The sequence below is a fragment of the Pseudophryne corroboree genome, chromosome 1, assembly GCF_028390025.1.
Source record: "Pseudophryne corroboree isolate aPseCor3 chromosome 1, aPseCor3.hap2, whole genome shotgun sequence".
NCBI lineage: Eukaryota > Metazoa > Chordata > Amphibia > Anura > Myobatrachidae > Pseudophryne > Pseudophryne corroboree.
The window spans coordinates 454,098,715-454,114,730 of NC_086444.1; the positions used below are offsets into that span (position 1 = coordinate 454,098,715).

General features: G+C 45.1%; 1 protein-coding gene across 3 annotated transcripts in view; it reads left to right on the forward strand.

The window, feature by feature from the left end:
- The window catches only part of RNF31 (ring finger protein 31), a 138,347-nt gene extending 127,748 nt beyond the window's left edge, over positions 1 to 10,599 (forward strand). For all 3 annotated transcript variants that reach the window (XM_063913642.1, XM_063913644.1, XM_063913643.1), the window contains 4 exons: positions 757 to 814; positions 7,239 to 7,335; positions 9,638 to 9,806; positions 9,939 to 10,599. In XM_063913642.1, the coding sequence (XP_063769712.1) occupies positions 757 to 814; positions 7,239 to 7,335; positions 9,638 to 9,806; positions 9,939 to 9,995 (381 nt within the window). In that variant the 3' untranslated portion in view covers positions 9,996 to 10,599. The remainder of the gene's footprint in view (positions 1 to 756; positions 815 to 7,238; positions 7,336 to 9,637; positions 9,807 to 9,938) is intronic.
- The last annotated feature ends 5,417 nt before the right edge of the window (positions 10,600 to 16,016 follow it).

Here is a 16,016-nt window from a genome sequence, read left to right on the forward strand (position 1 = left end):
GACTGCGCCAAGTAATTTTGCTATGAAGATAGTTTTTTTACTCACGGCTTTTTCTTCGCTCCGGCGATCGTAGTGTGATTGACAGGAAATGGGTGTTACTGGGCGGAAACACGGCGTTTTATGGGCGTGTGGATAAAAACACTACCGTTTCCGGAAAAAACGCGGGAGTGGCTGGAGAAACGGAGGAGTGTCTGGGCGAACGCTGGGTGTGTTTATGACGTCAAACCAGGAACGACAAGCAGTGAACTGATCGCAGATGCCGAGTAAGATTGAAGCTACTCTGAAACTGCTAAGTAGTTTGTAATCGCAATATTGCGAATACATCGTTCGCAATTTTAAGAAGCTAAGATTCACTCCCAGTAGGCGGCGGCTTAGCGTGTGTAACTCTGCTAAAATCGCCTTGCGAGCGAACAACTCGGAATGAGGGCCAAAATCCCAGATAAGCCGCTCCTCGCAAAAAACAGAAGTGATCGGCTTTTTTTGCTCACAATTAAGTAATAAAGCATCTCTGGAACATCTGTTGCGTTTACAAACATTAAAATTTCTAAACATCCAGGCTAACCTACCTGTAGCTACTTTCCAAAATAACATTTAAAAAATTGTTTTCTGAGTCGTGCGTGGAAAATTGTGAATTGTGCTCTTGGAATCTAACTTCTAGTTGCCATTACCTAAACACTGTTCCTATATCCCATAATGAACTACAAGAGAAAAACAATTTAATTGTAACTACAAAAATATATTTTGTGTTTCTGTCAGATGTCTAATGTGAAGTTTAACACAGATCCCCCTGCTGGCACACAAGCTGGTCCTGGAGGTAAGCTGGCATGGACAATGTCTAAGCAGTAAAAAAGAACAAAAATGACTATGTCTGGCCTGTAAGCTTGCATTTGGCTTATAGCTAATGTCTCACTCAGGTTGTCTGGCTACCTTAGTGGCAGCCGGGGAGTGGCAAAAAGAGAGTGGCTCCCAGAGTGACTCCTTATTACATAAAGAAAGGAAATCATATTTATTTATTTTTTTAAAGGCATTGTTTGGTAATATCAAGGAAGTATTCTGCCTTGTTTCAAAATAGCTAATAATCTAATTATACTGGGCAAACAGTTCTTCAGTTCCTTTAAATGTGACCATGTGCATTTGACTATTGCGCTTGAACACCTAATTGTATACAATCTTTATTGCATATTTGTCCATGATGTCCTCAATTTCTCTTACATCCTAGAGGATGATGGGGTTCCATTTAGTACCATGGGGTATAGACGGGTCCTTTGGGAGCCACTGGCACTTTAAGAGTTTAACAGTGTGGGCTGGTTCCTCCCTCTATTCCCCTCCTACCAGACTCAGTTTAGAAAATGTGCCCGGAGGAGCCGGTCACAGCTAGGGGAGCTCCTAGGAGTTTTCTTAGTTTTATTGTTTTCTAGAGTTGGTCATTTTACAGGCAGGCTGCTGGCAACAGCCTCCCTGCTTCGTGGGACTTAGGGGGGGAGTAGTGTCCAACCCAGAGAGGTTAATGGCCACTATCTCCGCTGACAGGACACTGAGCTCCTGAGGGTGATGATCGTTAGCCGCCCGAGGCGACCGCTCACTCTCGCAGCATGCCGCTACCCCCTAACAGAGCCAGAAGAAAGAAGAGTGGTGAATCTGACGCCGGAGTCCCAGTAAGCGGGTCTCCGGCGAGAATGGCGCCACAAGGGTGGGAGCACAGCTCTGACAGGCTGTGCTCCAGAAGGCTTAGCGGCACACTGTGTACGGCGCTGTGAGGGGCGTCCTGGGCTAGCGCAATACCCTACACTGGTCAAACAAGCTTTCAAGGTCTAACCCACTGTTTGCTGCAAAAATTACCTCAGGCCAGTATAATCTCTAAGACGCGCCATTACAGGGGGCGGAGCTTCTCCTCAGAGCAGACCCAGCACTAACCAGCGCCATTTTCTCCCTGCAGACACACGCTGACAGGGAACGCTGTCCTCCACAAAACTACACTGAGGTAAAAGGTGTTATATAAGTGGGGAGTGCTATTATGTACTAGCTACCCTGTTAAGGTTACGCTAGTCAGTGGGGTGTTTATCTTTATAAAAGCCTATAGGGACATGCTGTGGCTGGCTTCTTGTGCTCTGTGACTCTGGGGAGGGAAACTGTTGACATTTTCCTGTGTATGTGTAATCCACTTAACCATATTTAAGGGACTTGATCATGTACTGCAGAATGTATATCTTCTCCTGGGGAGTCTATACCATGCTCAAAACTATACAGATTCTCAGGCTTTGGTGGCAGTTCCCCTTGGGTGGCCTCCATAAGGTGTACTTTGATTTATATATTTTAAAATATATCCCACAACTGGAAAGAAGACGCAGTTTTGAGTAGTCTGTGGTTTCAGATCACACTGCTGTGTCTCTCACCCCAACTCCGTACCATAGAAAGTGTACACTTGCCCATATAATGCATATATATGAGGGGTCCAACATATGTTTGAGGCTATGAGGGATGAGGAATATTATTATATGTATATAATGAATGCCTTCCCACTGTGTAGGGCTTTAAACGCCTTATTTGGGAAAACCTGAGTACACCCAGAGTTATTATCCACATCCCTATAGAGTGTCTAAATTGTCAAATATGGTTGTCTTACCTGTCCCTGGTACAACCTCCATAAAGCCTGATCACCTATTGAGACTAATCTCTAATACTGTACACTGCTGCAGGTGTGACTCGGAGACCCACTTTTGCGTACATCTCTTGGGCTATTGTAACGTGGCCAGGCTTCTTACTTGATGATTTAGATTCTATGTGAAGAAGTGACTTGTACTTGTTTCTATGTCACATACAGGATTCTACAGGCTTCACGGCTAGACGCCATGAAGGAGATTGACCTGCATAACGCGGGGACCACTGCTCTGGCAGTTTCAACTCGCAGGGGGCGGTGGCTACACCAATGGACTGCGGATACAGAATCCGAGTAAGGTATGACAGGTCCGCCCTTCACAGGTAAGACCCTATTGGGACGCACTGGATACGTGATTATCCATGTCAACTGCGGGTAAGTCAGTATGTCTTCCTTCCGCAGCTGCACAGACCAGGAAATTATATCCTACACCTAGACTGCAATTCCTTCGAACATGATTCCACATATTCCTCCACTTCCTTTAGAGGACGTTGGGGAAATCCAGAAAACCTGCACCGCCAGATTCCCAGGGACTGATTTCAAATTCGCCCTTTTTCAAACCCTTCGGTTTGTCGGTGGACCTCACTGCCTGGGGATCAGGCAGGTGGGAGCGAGACTAAAGAGATTCAGTAACACATCTGGGCGATATCCTGCCTAGACCCCAGGAAACAGTTGGGCTGCCCAGGGGTGCAGACTAGAATTTCTAGTATTCCCGCCTCACAGATTATTCAAATCAGGCTTACTAGCTTCTCAGACAGAAAGTGCACTACTGCTGGAAGCTATCATAACATTTGTCAAACAAATGTCATTATTCCAGTTCCACCTAATTTACGTAACAGGGGCACTATTCAAACCTGGGGTCATTGATTCCCTACTGGTGGGTGTTCAATTCAGGATGGTGTCTGGGAGTGGTGATCTCTGCTCGAGATGTAGAGGAATTCCTGGTATCCCGGGATATCAGGGGTGCGTGCTTCACATTCCATTCTGGCCGCCTCTCTAGGCCTATCTAAGGTTGCACTACAACTATGTCACTTCCAGTTCCAAACACTGAACTTGGCTTCTACGTAACACCGGGGGTGTTCATCAGGGCCATGGCAGCCTTTATACTCCCACTCCACAAACCAGGAGTGGACATAATTCCATATCTGGGCGACCATAACATCCTCCAGGGAGATGTTGTTACAGAGTGTTGCTCTCTCAAATCAACTGTCCCAGGATCTTGGGTGGATCCTGAAGCTTCCAATTTCGCATTTGAAGCCGATAGGAGGCGTTCCTTCTTGAAGATGATACTCGACACGGAAGTGCAGAGGGTGTTTCTACCGGTGCAGAAAGCGTTGGTTATCCGATCAATGGTCCGGGATGTCCTGATGCCAGCCCGGGTATCGGTTCATCAGTGCATTCGCCTTCTGGGGAAGATGGTTGCCTCCTAAGATGCTCGACAGTTCGGAAGATTCCTTGCACAGTCTTTCCCACTGGATCTGGTCAGGATCTCATCTTCACATGCACCAGCGGATACCCTGTTGCCGAAAGCCAGAATTTCACTCCTCTGGTGGCTGCAAACTTCTCACCTACTCGAGGGCCGCAGGTTCGGGATTCAGAATTGGATTAATCTAACCACGGATGCAAGTCTCAGGGGTTGGGAAGTAGTCGCTCAGGGGGAAAACTTCCAAAGGAAAGAGGTCAGTTCGGGAATCTCGCCTTCCAATGAACATTCTGGATCTGAATGCCGTGTACATCGCCCTTCTACAAGCGGCACATCTTCTGTGAGATCAAGCCGTTCAGGTTCAGTCGGACAACGTCACAGTGGTGTCCTACATAAACAGGCAGGGCGGAACGAAGAGCAGGGCTGCAATGTCAGAGGTGACAAGAATTCTCCTCTGGGCAGAGAAGCATGCGCGGGCGCTGTCAGCAGTCTTCTTTCCGGGAGTGGACAACTGGGAAGCGGACTTCCTCAGCAGACACGATCTCCATCCAGGAGAATGGGGCCTCCACCCGGAGGTATTCGCAGAGGTAACAAGCCGATGGGGTGTACCTCAGATAGACATGATGGCCTCTCGCCCTAACGAGAAGCTTCGGAGGTACTGTTCCAGGTCACGACACCCACAAGCAGTGGCGGTGGACGCCCTGGTACCTCCGTGGGTGTTCCAGTCAGTGTATGTGTTCCCTCCACTTCCACTCATCCCATGGATTCTCAAGCTAATAAAAAGGACAAGAGTTCAGGCGATCCTCATTGCTCCAGACTGGCCAAGAAGTGCTTGGTACGCGGATCTTCTGGCGTTACTGCTGGAAGATCTGAGGCCTCTTCCTTTTCGCGAGAACCTTCTGCAACAGGGGCCGTACAGTTATCAAGACTTACCACGGATACGTTTGACAGCATGGAGGTTGAACGCCAGGTCTTAGCTCGGAAGGGCATTCCGAACAAAGTCATTACTACCCTGATGCAGGCTAGGAAGGGGGTAACGTCTAAACATTACCATCGCACTTGGAAAAAGTATCTGTCTTGGTGTGAATCCAAGAAGTTTCCTATGGTGGAATTTCAACTAGAACGGTTTCTCCTCTTTCTGCAAGCAGGTGTGGTTGTTGGCCTACGCTTGGGCTCCATAAAGGTCCAGATTTCAGCCTTGTCCATTCTCTTCCAGAAACAAATGGCTGCTCTCCCTGAGGTTCAGACTGTCTTGATAGGGGTTCTGCACATCCAGCCACCCTTTGTGCTTCCTACGGCACCTTGGAATCTTAATGTGGTGCTGCAGTTCCTGCAGTCGGATTGGTTTGAGCCTTTACAGGAGGTTAACGTCAAGTTTCTAACTTGGAAGGTGGTCACACTGTTGGCATTGACATCTGCTCGACGGGTGTCGAAATTGGGGGCATTGTCATTCAAGAGTCCCTACTTGTTTTTCCATGCAGATGGAGCTGAGCTCGGAACGCGTCAGCAATTTCTTCCAAAGGTTGTGTCGGTTTTTTATATCACCAACCTATTGTGGTGCCAGTGGCTACTGACTCTTCAATTACCTCACAGTCCTTGGATGTTGTGAGGGCTTTGAAAGTTTCTGTGAAGAGGACTTCTCATCACAGGTAGTCGGACGCTCTGTTTGTCCTTTATGATCCTAACATGGTTGGGTGTCCTGCTTCTAAGCAGACTTTTGCTCGCTGGATCGGGTTACTATCCAGCATGCTTATTCTACGGCAGGCCTGCCGTGTCCAAGATCTGTTAAGGCCCACTGTACTTGTACAGTGGGTTGTACCTGGGCAGCTGCCCGCGGTGTCTCGGCTTTACAGCTTTGCCGAACAGCTACTTGGTCGGGGTCAAACACGTTTGCTGAAGTTCTACAAGTTCGATACTTTGGCATCTGAGGACCTAAAGTTTGGTCACTCCGTTCTGCAGGATCCTCAGCACACTCCCTCCCGTACTGGGAGCTTTGCTACATCCCCATGGTACTAAATGGAACCCCAGCATCCTCTAGGACATAAGAGAAAATAGGATTTTAATTACCTACCGGTAAATCCTTTACTCATAGTCCGTAGAGGATGCTGGGCGCCCGCCCAGTGCTTTGTTTTCCTGCGTTGCTACTTGGGTAAGTATTGGTTCAGCTGTTGCTGTTCCTCTTTCATGCATGGTTAGCATGGTTTCTTCAGGTTACATGCTGATTGGCATGGTTGCTTCCTGTTTCATGCTAGATAACATGTTTTCTTTGTGTTGCATGATGGTTGGCATGATTTCTTCATGTTTCATCCTGGTTCGCTTGATTTGTTCATGTTGCCTGCTGGTTAGCATGGTTTCTTCATGTTACCTGCTGGTTGACATGGTTTCTTCATGTTTCATGCGGTTTTGCATGATTTCTTCATGTTGCATGCTCGTTGGCATGGTTACTCCATGTTACATGCTGGTCAGCATGGTTTTTTCGATTCGTTGTGAGCTGGTGTGAATCTCACCACTATCTGTATTTCCTTCTCTCGAAGTATGTCCGTCTCCTCGGGCACAGTTTCTAGACTGAGTCTGGTAGGAGAGGTATAGAGAGGTGAGCCAGCCCACACTGTTCAACTCTTAAAGTGCCAGTGTTTTCCAAAGGACCCGTCTATACCCCATGGTACTAAATGGAACCCCAGCATCCTCTACAGACTACGAGAAAAGGATTTACCGGTAGGTAATTAAAATCCTATTTTTATAGCCAATCACATCAAGAGAATTTTCACAGCAACACAGTATTTCACGGAACCTTCTGATTTTTTCTCCTCTCAACCCTTGCTGCTGTTAACACAACAAATTCTTTTAAAGTACTCCACAATTGAGGGTATTCGATTAGCCGCGGTCATAGGAAAAGTTAAATAGCCTTTTTCCCACACTGAAAAATTGGGATTCACATGTGGAAACCCACTGATTCTATGAAAACTGCGGATTCAATGGTTTTCTTTTCTCCACGTACGAACCTGATTTTGTGGTTTTTCTGCAGACTTTATGGAGCTGTGAGGTTCAGACTGACTGCGGGGACTCGCACCTCGGGCATTCCCCACTAATTGAATACCTCCGGTGCAACAAGTAGTCACGGCTGAACCCCTCCCGTATGTTGCATTTTCTCTTTTCTAGGTGGGTGCCGTGTGATGGAGCAAAAAGAAGCCATTGATGGAATGAGAGACGAGGCCTGTGGAAAACAGACAGCCCTTGGCTATGCTGGGTTGTGTGAGTGAGTACCGTCCTACACTTCATTTTCCCTCTCCTGAAACCTGAGGTTGTATAAAGGCCTGATTGTGTATGCATCTTGCTTATTTTTGCACATTGCTCATGCGCTGTAGCGAACATACGCTTCTTTTGCCTATTTTCTGTTGGATCTCGCCCATAGGCGTTTCTGGCAGTAAACTGGGTGTACACAAAGAAGAGCGTGTAGTAGGTGGTAGTGCGTGTAGTAAGAATTGCACAGTGTTGCGAGTAGTACTTATACTATGGAAATGTGTGAGTGGGTATCTCTTGTACCTAGCAAGGGGTAGGTGTAGACATGTGTCCTCATACATGGAGTGTCTTTACACCATATAATGTGGGCTGCCTGGAATGACTGAGACACTCAGAAAGGTGTAGTGTAGCATATTTCTCTTTAACGCTTGTGTCCTAGTTGCATCACAGGCGCAACAAATAATGTGTACTAGAGACACTAGGTTGTGACTGTAACCGCACAGGAACTGGAATAACGCTGTAAATTGCATTTGAAGCGCAACATAACTTTGCATGGGAAAAAGCTGTACCTGCTCGCATCAGAGCCCTTTTTCACGCAGATTCAGACATGCAGTGGTCTGTGTACACTACCAATGCATTTGTTTCGCTTCTACTTTTATGTGTGTAAAAAAAAGCTTGGCACGATCGAGTTGCATGGCACCAGGCACACCGAATGGGGCTTTTTTGTGCGACTTGAGCCACAGTTTAACGGGACTAATATGCAAGTGCCAGTTATAATTGTTATCATTGCTTTTGCATATGACAAAATTGGGTCTGTAAGTCTAAAGCTAGGTACACACTATACAATTCTGTGTCAGATTATCTGCCAGATTTGACTGGTTGTAATGAAAATCTGGTAATGGATGAGAGCAAATGACAATCGACCATTTGCTCCCAACCACTGGAAAACAAACAAAACCTGTCGTTCATAGAAATTGGTTACACGCAAATGTAACCAACTTCTATGAACTGTTTTTGTCCGTTCTGCAGTCTTTGGGAGCAAATGGTTTATTGGGCCTGATTACGAGTTGATCGCACGAAGCTGCTTTTTGCAGCCCGCGCGATCAACTATACTCCGCCTATGGGGGTGGGTTTTTTCCCATAGCAAGGCTGCAATCGTTTGTGCAGCCCTGCTATGGGAATAAAATTTGTGCAGTTTCTAAGTAGGTCTAGACATACTTATCAGCTGCAACGTTTTCAGCCTGTTCGGTCCTGGCTCTGACGTCAAACACCCCCCCTGGACACGCCTGCGTTTTTTCAAACACGCCTGCGTTTTTCTTACCATGCCCAGAAAACTGTTCCGAACGCTGTGTTGCCGCCCAGGAACGCCCACCGCCTGTCAATCTTCAATCGATCGCCGCTGCGATCACTTTCTTCGTTCCCTTCGTCATTGCCCGGCAGCGACCCGCGTGCGCATTATGGCCCCCGCGCATGTACAGTAGTGACCCGGTCGCCGCTGTGCGAGCGAAAACACGCTGTGATCAAGTCGTAATGACCCCCATTGTCATTTGCTCTCATTCATTACCAGGGGTGTAGTATGGAAGGTAGATAGTAACTAGGTCGACAGGGTCTTTAGGTCGACATGGTCTAGGTCGACAGGTCAAAAGGTCAACATGAGTTTTTAAAAAAATGTTGGTGACGTTTTCTTCGTAGAGTGACCGGGAATCCCAATTAGTGCACTGAGTCCAATCGCATGGCGATTACCGTTCCAATCGTAGTCCACATGGATCATTAAGTATGAAAAGGTTCAAAAAAAGAAAAAAATTGTGAAAAACTCATGTCGACCTAGTTACTGTCGGCCAATAGTGGTCGACCTAGATAGTGTCGACCTAGTTTCTGTCGACTAGACCGGATCCCATTACCAGATTTTCATTACACCCAGCCAGATCTGGCAGATAATTGTATAGTGTGTACCTAGCTTTAGCATTATGTTTGCACATTAGTCTGAGGGCTGCTGCATTCAGACCTGAGTGTGAGTCGGACCCAAAATTTTCTTCACTTTGTTCTTGCTATTTTGTGTTTTTCCTACAGCACAGACTACTCTCTTCTCTGCCATTCACAACTTATGTTCTGTTTTATGTTCATATATTTCTTCTAACTCTGTTCTCCCTGTATGCTCCATTATATTTTTGACTTGTACATCTGGCTGGCAAGGAGGTGATTTAAAGTGGGATGGTGAATCCGTCATTGCATACTGGCACACAAGTATTAAAATATGTCCTATTAGAAAATAATAGGTCCTGTTAGAAAATATAGCAGTCATATATTGTCTCTCCTAGATCTCATTATAAGGAGTACTTGGTCAGCCGTATTAATTCACTGTCTCTGGACCCTTGTGTGCTCTATGACTTGGAAGAGACTATCACTGTATGTAGACGCTACCTCCTGGTATGTCCACCCCAAGAGGTCAATGAAGATGATGTAAATTACAGAGAGCACCTTCTGAGAGTAAGTGTCTTTCAGTTACCATGATAAAATCGTTTCTCATTTTGCAAATAGTTTTTTTACCTTTTTATTTTTCCTCTGTATTATATGTGCTTCTATTTTAATTGTCTTCTCCCACTCTGGAACTCCATTTAGGTGTTGATGACGGAGATTCCACTGAGCCTGAATGTCCAAAGAAACCAGCATTCTTAATGACTTTGTCCCTTCCCGCATTCTTTTAAAAGCAATGGAGGATTTTTTGATTACGTAGCCACTGAAAAAATATATATACTGTAAATACAGTATATATTAGTGTGTCTGTCATATTTCATATGTTCATAAATTGTACAGCTATACCTAAAGAATAAAATCTATAATTATACCTCTCACAAAATGCTCACTAAGCTTTTAGTGAATAACAATATTTGTTATTATAATATTTATGATATAGTGCTTGTCCCCAGTGCTGCTTTGGTTATTTTACTCTCCTGCCTTTCTTTTTCCTCCTCTTTGTCCTCAGCACTCCCCCCTGTATTATTTTATTCACTATCCCCCTCATCTGCCCTTTTTTCTTTCTCTTCCCTTTTTTTATTCCCTTCTTTTTCCCTCTACTGTTTTGCCTCCTCGTATTTCCCTCTGCCTCAGTCTTGTACTTTTTCCCCACCTCACTTTCCTACTCCTTTATATCTGTTTCTTGCTCTTCCCTCGCCTCTCTTTTAGATCTTAGTATTGCCTTCTCCGTGGGCCATCTTCATAGATAGTGGCCCCACCCTTTATGCAATAACTAATTTAAAAAATAAAATCTGCTTCAACAGTCCGTATTATAGTGGAAAGTTTTTACTTGGTACAAAATAAGCCCAATAAATTCTGGTATTTTCACATTAAACCAGGGGGCTTATGTATCAAACCTTGAAGAGAGATAAATTGCCATCAAATCAGCTCCTGTTATTTTTCAAACACAAAACTGTTGTTTTTTTTCCGGGGTCGACAGGGCACCCACCTTGACGCATCTGTCACCCACCTTGACGCATCTGTCGCCGGCTCCCTTCTAGAGAGTGTGTCTGTTCTTGTGCGTACCATATCTTCCTTCTATCCTGCTCCTGTCTTGGGCTTGTTGACAAAACTGAGGATGCCTGAGCATGGAGGTGGGGTATAGGGGAAAGGACCGGAGCATCTTGGGATGCCAAATGCTTAACTGTTTGGTGCTTGGTCCTAACCACCACCTATAACCCCATGGTATTCCCTATGGACTTCGAAGAAAGAGAGTTAACAAAGGTAAGTTTTACCATAACTCTCATTTTTCCCCAGCACACCAAGGGGAATTAGCAATAAGATTTTAATAACTGCATGGTAGTAGATAATTCAGTGATCTTAGTTACATATATTTTAAAAAATATGGTAAGGATCCAGGCCAACGTCAAGTCTTCTCTTATACTGGAGGCCTTGCAGTAGACAATTATATGGCTCAGAGTGGGTACTGCTATCATGCAATGTAAAGAACTCCAGTGCCAGAGAAGCCTTGATGTTGGCCTGAAGGCTTACCATGTTTGCAAATATATGTAACTAAGATCTCTGAATTATCTATCTTGTTGTTTTTCAAATCTTATTGCTAATGCCCCTTGGTGTGCTGGGGATAAAAAACATTTTTTGTAACTTTCTAGTTTAGAACAACCCCTCCCTTTCAGCACCTGAGGGGGTATTACTATTTTTGTTGACCAGCTTCCAGTTTAACTTCATTTTTTAAACACAGCCTGTAACATGGCAGTTAGGAGCTCATTTTTTGTACTTTCTCTCTTCACTTTATCACTGTGTAAGCTTGATACATATCCTCCTTTTTTTATTAGAATTAGAATAATGAACTTATTATAATTACATAGTCCAATCCGTTAGCATGGATCTTTAATATCTACATTACATAGAAAGTTGGGTCTGTAGCTGCCACAGTTATATCTATCTTGTAATCGATTTATAATCCTAATGTCTGGTGAGCAAATTTGCAGTGAGAGCTGGAAGGGAAGCTTGTACCCTTCCCATCACAACTCTCACTGTCTGCCAGACCCAATCTCTTCTTCCTTTCCTGTCAACACCTGGAGCCAGCTCCACAACCTTCTTTAGTGACCACAGCCCATCCACATCAGCACCCCTCAAGGACAGATGAGTAAGAGACAGGGATGAAGGTACTGAAGGGGCAAAGGGGTAATTCGGAGAAAGACCTGTCTAGCACAGCCGCTGCATCTTTGTTTGCAGCAGCTGTGTTAAAATATGCGCAGTCTTGAGTTAAAAGACACCCACTGCCGGCTTCTGTGATTAAGCATTGGATCATCTGCATGACCATCAGACATCTGAGGCTATCAGGATGTCCGGTTAAATCACCCAGGCCTCGGAGCTGACATGCTCCCTTTTTGTAAAACGCTGCCTGTCTCTGCCCCTAATTAGCACTGTGGTGTCCAAAGCACTGCAAGTGGTGTCTCAGAATGAGATCTTCACATGCACATTGTGGCATCTGCTCAGATCTCAGACCGTCGGAGATGTGCGTTTACACTGAATCTCTGAATCTGGCCCAGAGAGAAGTAGAAGGAGGCTTGAGAGACAAATGGGGAGATCACAGAAATGGTAAGACGGAGGAAGAAATAACTTCCGGCATTACAGATAGTGACCCTGCGAATGACATGTCCTGTAGACTAGTTTCCTTATTAAGCTGTCTTGTTTGTGAAATTCGGAGGTCAAAATCATCAGAAAATCTTCACCTCAATTTGCATTCTATTACATTCCACTGTTAAATTTGCATGCCGTGATTTACTCTTGTTATCGTTGCTGTTTTAAATTTAAGCCTTAGGGCCTCTCCTTCCTCACTTGATTCATGAGGACTAGGTGGGATCTGTCACTGGTAGTGAGGCTAAAGATAAACTGTACTACAGAAATTATTGTTTGCATCCACTTTGCAAGACGTGATGAGTCCTACGTGGTTCTCCTTTTCATTGATGGGAAAAGGCATTTGATAGACTAGATTTGTGTTTCATGGAGGGTCTTCTCGAGAACTTGAGCCTGGGTCCAAACTGTTTCCATCGTATACTTGCCTTTATACTGTGCTCCCTCTACTCGAGTGCATATTAATAGAGTTCTTTCAGGTTATTTCTCTATTCAAAATGGCACCCACCATTATCCCGTTATCGTCTTTTAATATTTCTGCTCTGCATAGAGGCTTTTTAAAAGCAATTTGGGTAAACGGTGACATTAAAGGGGTTTGGGTAGGAAATACTGTACACAAGTTGGCATTGTTGCTGATGACCTTTTGGCTTCCATTTCCAGCCCAATGACCTCTGTCCCTACCCTTATGGGTGATTTCCAGAGGCTTGCGCCTATTTTAAAATGAATGAAGGGCCGCATTATAGATTTCTTTGCTAGGTAGGATCAATACTGTAAAAATATATATTTTGCCAACAATCCTTTGTCAAATGCTTCCAGTTATAGTCCCACTTTCTTTCTCTGTGAGTTGCGGGCTTGCAGGGAAATTTGTCTGGGGTAATGGAAGACTCAGGCTGGCACAGAAGTTACTTATTCAAAGTCACGCTAGAGGAGACCTTCAACTCCCTCACTTTAACTATTATCACTCGCCACAGCTAGAATAGTGGAGATGTCTAGATATCCAGCCACCAAGCAATGGTCTCTTATTGAAGGTCATTCTTTTTAATTACCTCCTTTTTTCCTACTAATTTCCTCCTTTGGTTAAGCCATGGCTCAAAAAAAAGTCCTTGTTTTCACCATCCTACGATGGATCTTACTCTCAAGTGTATACCCCACTGCCTAAGCAGACTATGCAATGCTGTAAACTTACAGGAAGTCCCCACATGAGAAGGGCATATCTGAAACTGAGACATGGTAATACTGGCTGATAGCTGGGTGTGGGAGGGGGAATGTGAGTGGGAGTACAATAAAAAAAGACTGACCTCTGTTTTCCAAGATGCAGTGTGACCTCTCATCTTGGAATAGTCTTATTATCTCATGGCTGGGCAGGATTATCGCCGTCAAAATGAATATAGTCCCCAAATGGCTTTATCTCTTTCAGACTCTTCCTGTGGCCGTCCCTGCCTCCTTCCTTCGCAATATTCAGAAAGCCCTTATCCGTTTTATTTGGAACCATAGGCCCCCGCGTATTGCTGCAAACACCTTGAAAAGACCAGTCTCTGCCGGTGGCAGGGGTCTTCCTGAAATTAAACTCTACTATCTCGCCTCTCATCTCTCCCATATTATAGCCTCCTATGCTCCCCCTGGATCAGTTTCCTGGCTTGATATTGAATCGGCTTACATCTCCCTCCCGGATCTGACCCCCATATGGGGCCTACCTTCCACATCCCGACCCCTTACATCCAAATTACTTCCTACCATCAAATTTAATCTTAAAATCTGGGACGGTTGTCCTGTAAAGCTGAATTTTACTACCCTCCCCTCCCCCCTGACCCCTATTTGGCAGAACCCTCTATTTCCTCCGGGATCCTCGATTACGAGATTCCGTACATGGACTCAACTGGGGTTTAAATTCCCAGCTGATTTTGCCAATCGGGGCATATGGCTATCCCTGTCTGATCTCCAGCAGAAGAACCCCTCACAAACATTTAACCCTTTTGAATTCCTACAAATTCGCCACTTTTTATGCTCTCTGCCCCCGCTCACCTTACCCCCTTTGAAACCTTATGTAAAAACTCCCCCCTTTCCAAAGGATTAATCTCCCAGCTCTATGCCCTCCTATTAGACGCCACCCTTCCCCCTTCCAGACCCCATGAAACTGCCTGGGAACGAGACCTTGGACCTCCCCCAACAGCCGAGGACTGGGACGACATGAGACTGGGGATTGCGAGGAGCTCAATTGCAACCAATATTAAAGAAACCTCATACAAGGTTTATTATCGCTGGTATTACACTCCTGACAGACTCAATAAGATCTACCCATCTACTTCTCCGAATTGCTGGAGAGGTTGTGGCTGTAAAGGTACTATGCTCCACATATGGTGGACCTGTCCGATAAAGACCCCCTTTTGGGACTTAGTTCATGCTCTCTTGAACTCCCTCCTCGAGACCCCTCTGCCGAAAGACCCTTGGGTCTTTTTACTTTGTTATCCCCCCCCAGCCCTTGATAAATTTTCAAAAAAACTAGCGACACACATCTTAATAGCGGCAAAATCGCTGATAGCTCTTAATTGGAAAAAACCCTCTCCCCCTCCTCTCGCTGCCTTCAAAGCCAAAATCTGGCACTTTGCAGCAATGGAGAAGATCACCTACTACCTCCATGACCGAGGATATACTTTTTACCAGGTTTGGGCTCCTTGGCTCCTTGCAGAAAGTAGATTGTCTCTTCCCTCTTTGCATTGTTAAGTTTTCCCGCGGGCCCGTAGGCGACGACTGATGTCCACCCCTTCTACTAGCTCTCACTCTCCATCCTTTGCCTGACCTCTTTACGCTCCTATGCTTCTCTCCACCCCCCTCGTACCCTACATACCATAATGCGATATATACTTGTTGTTGTAAGATTGTTTCTTTTTCATCCACTAGGGGTCACTGGAGTACTCTTGGGATATGGACGGCTTAGCAGAAACAAAGGCACTGAATATTTAAATTTAGAACTCTCCACCCCTCCATATCCCCGAGTACCTCAGTGTAGTACCTCAGTGTTTTTTCTGTGCTCACAGCACTAACAAGGTACAAGGGAATGTAAAGGGCTGCCATACCTATATAAACAGCAGGCAGAGTTAATGTATAATAGGCTATTGAGCCTATATTAATACTGGAGGCATGTATTGTAAACTGCCTGTGATTTTCACTGTGTAATAGACTATTGAGCCTATATTAACACTAGAGCATGTATTGTGGCCTGCCTGTGATTATCACTGTATAATAGGCTATTGAGCCTATATTAACACTGTAGCAATTGTAACCTGTCCTGTGATATCAGTGTAAGCATGGCATGGGGGCCATTTTAACCATGCTTCCTGCTTCTTCCAGTTTGTAATTCCAGAACATTCCTGCCCTACATCTCTACTCCACCGGAGGCGCAGGGGTGTTAGTGGGAATTTTGGTTCAGGTTTCACATAGGCTGGCCATGTGAACTGCATTTCGGTCATAAATAGATAGATATATATTACACACCTTAAGTAATAATTTTACTGAGTCGTGCAAGTGTCTGTCCTTTGGCTATTGTGTTGTCTGTCTGCATAAGGAGTAAGGCTCCAGCACAGACTA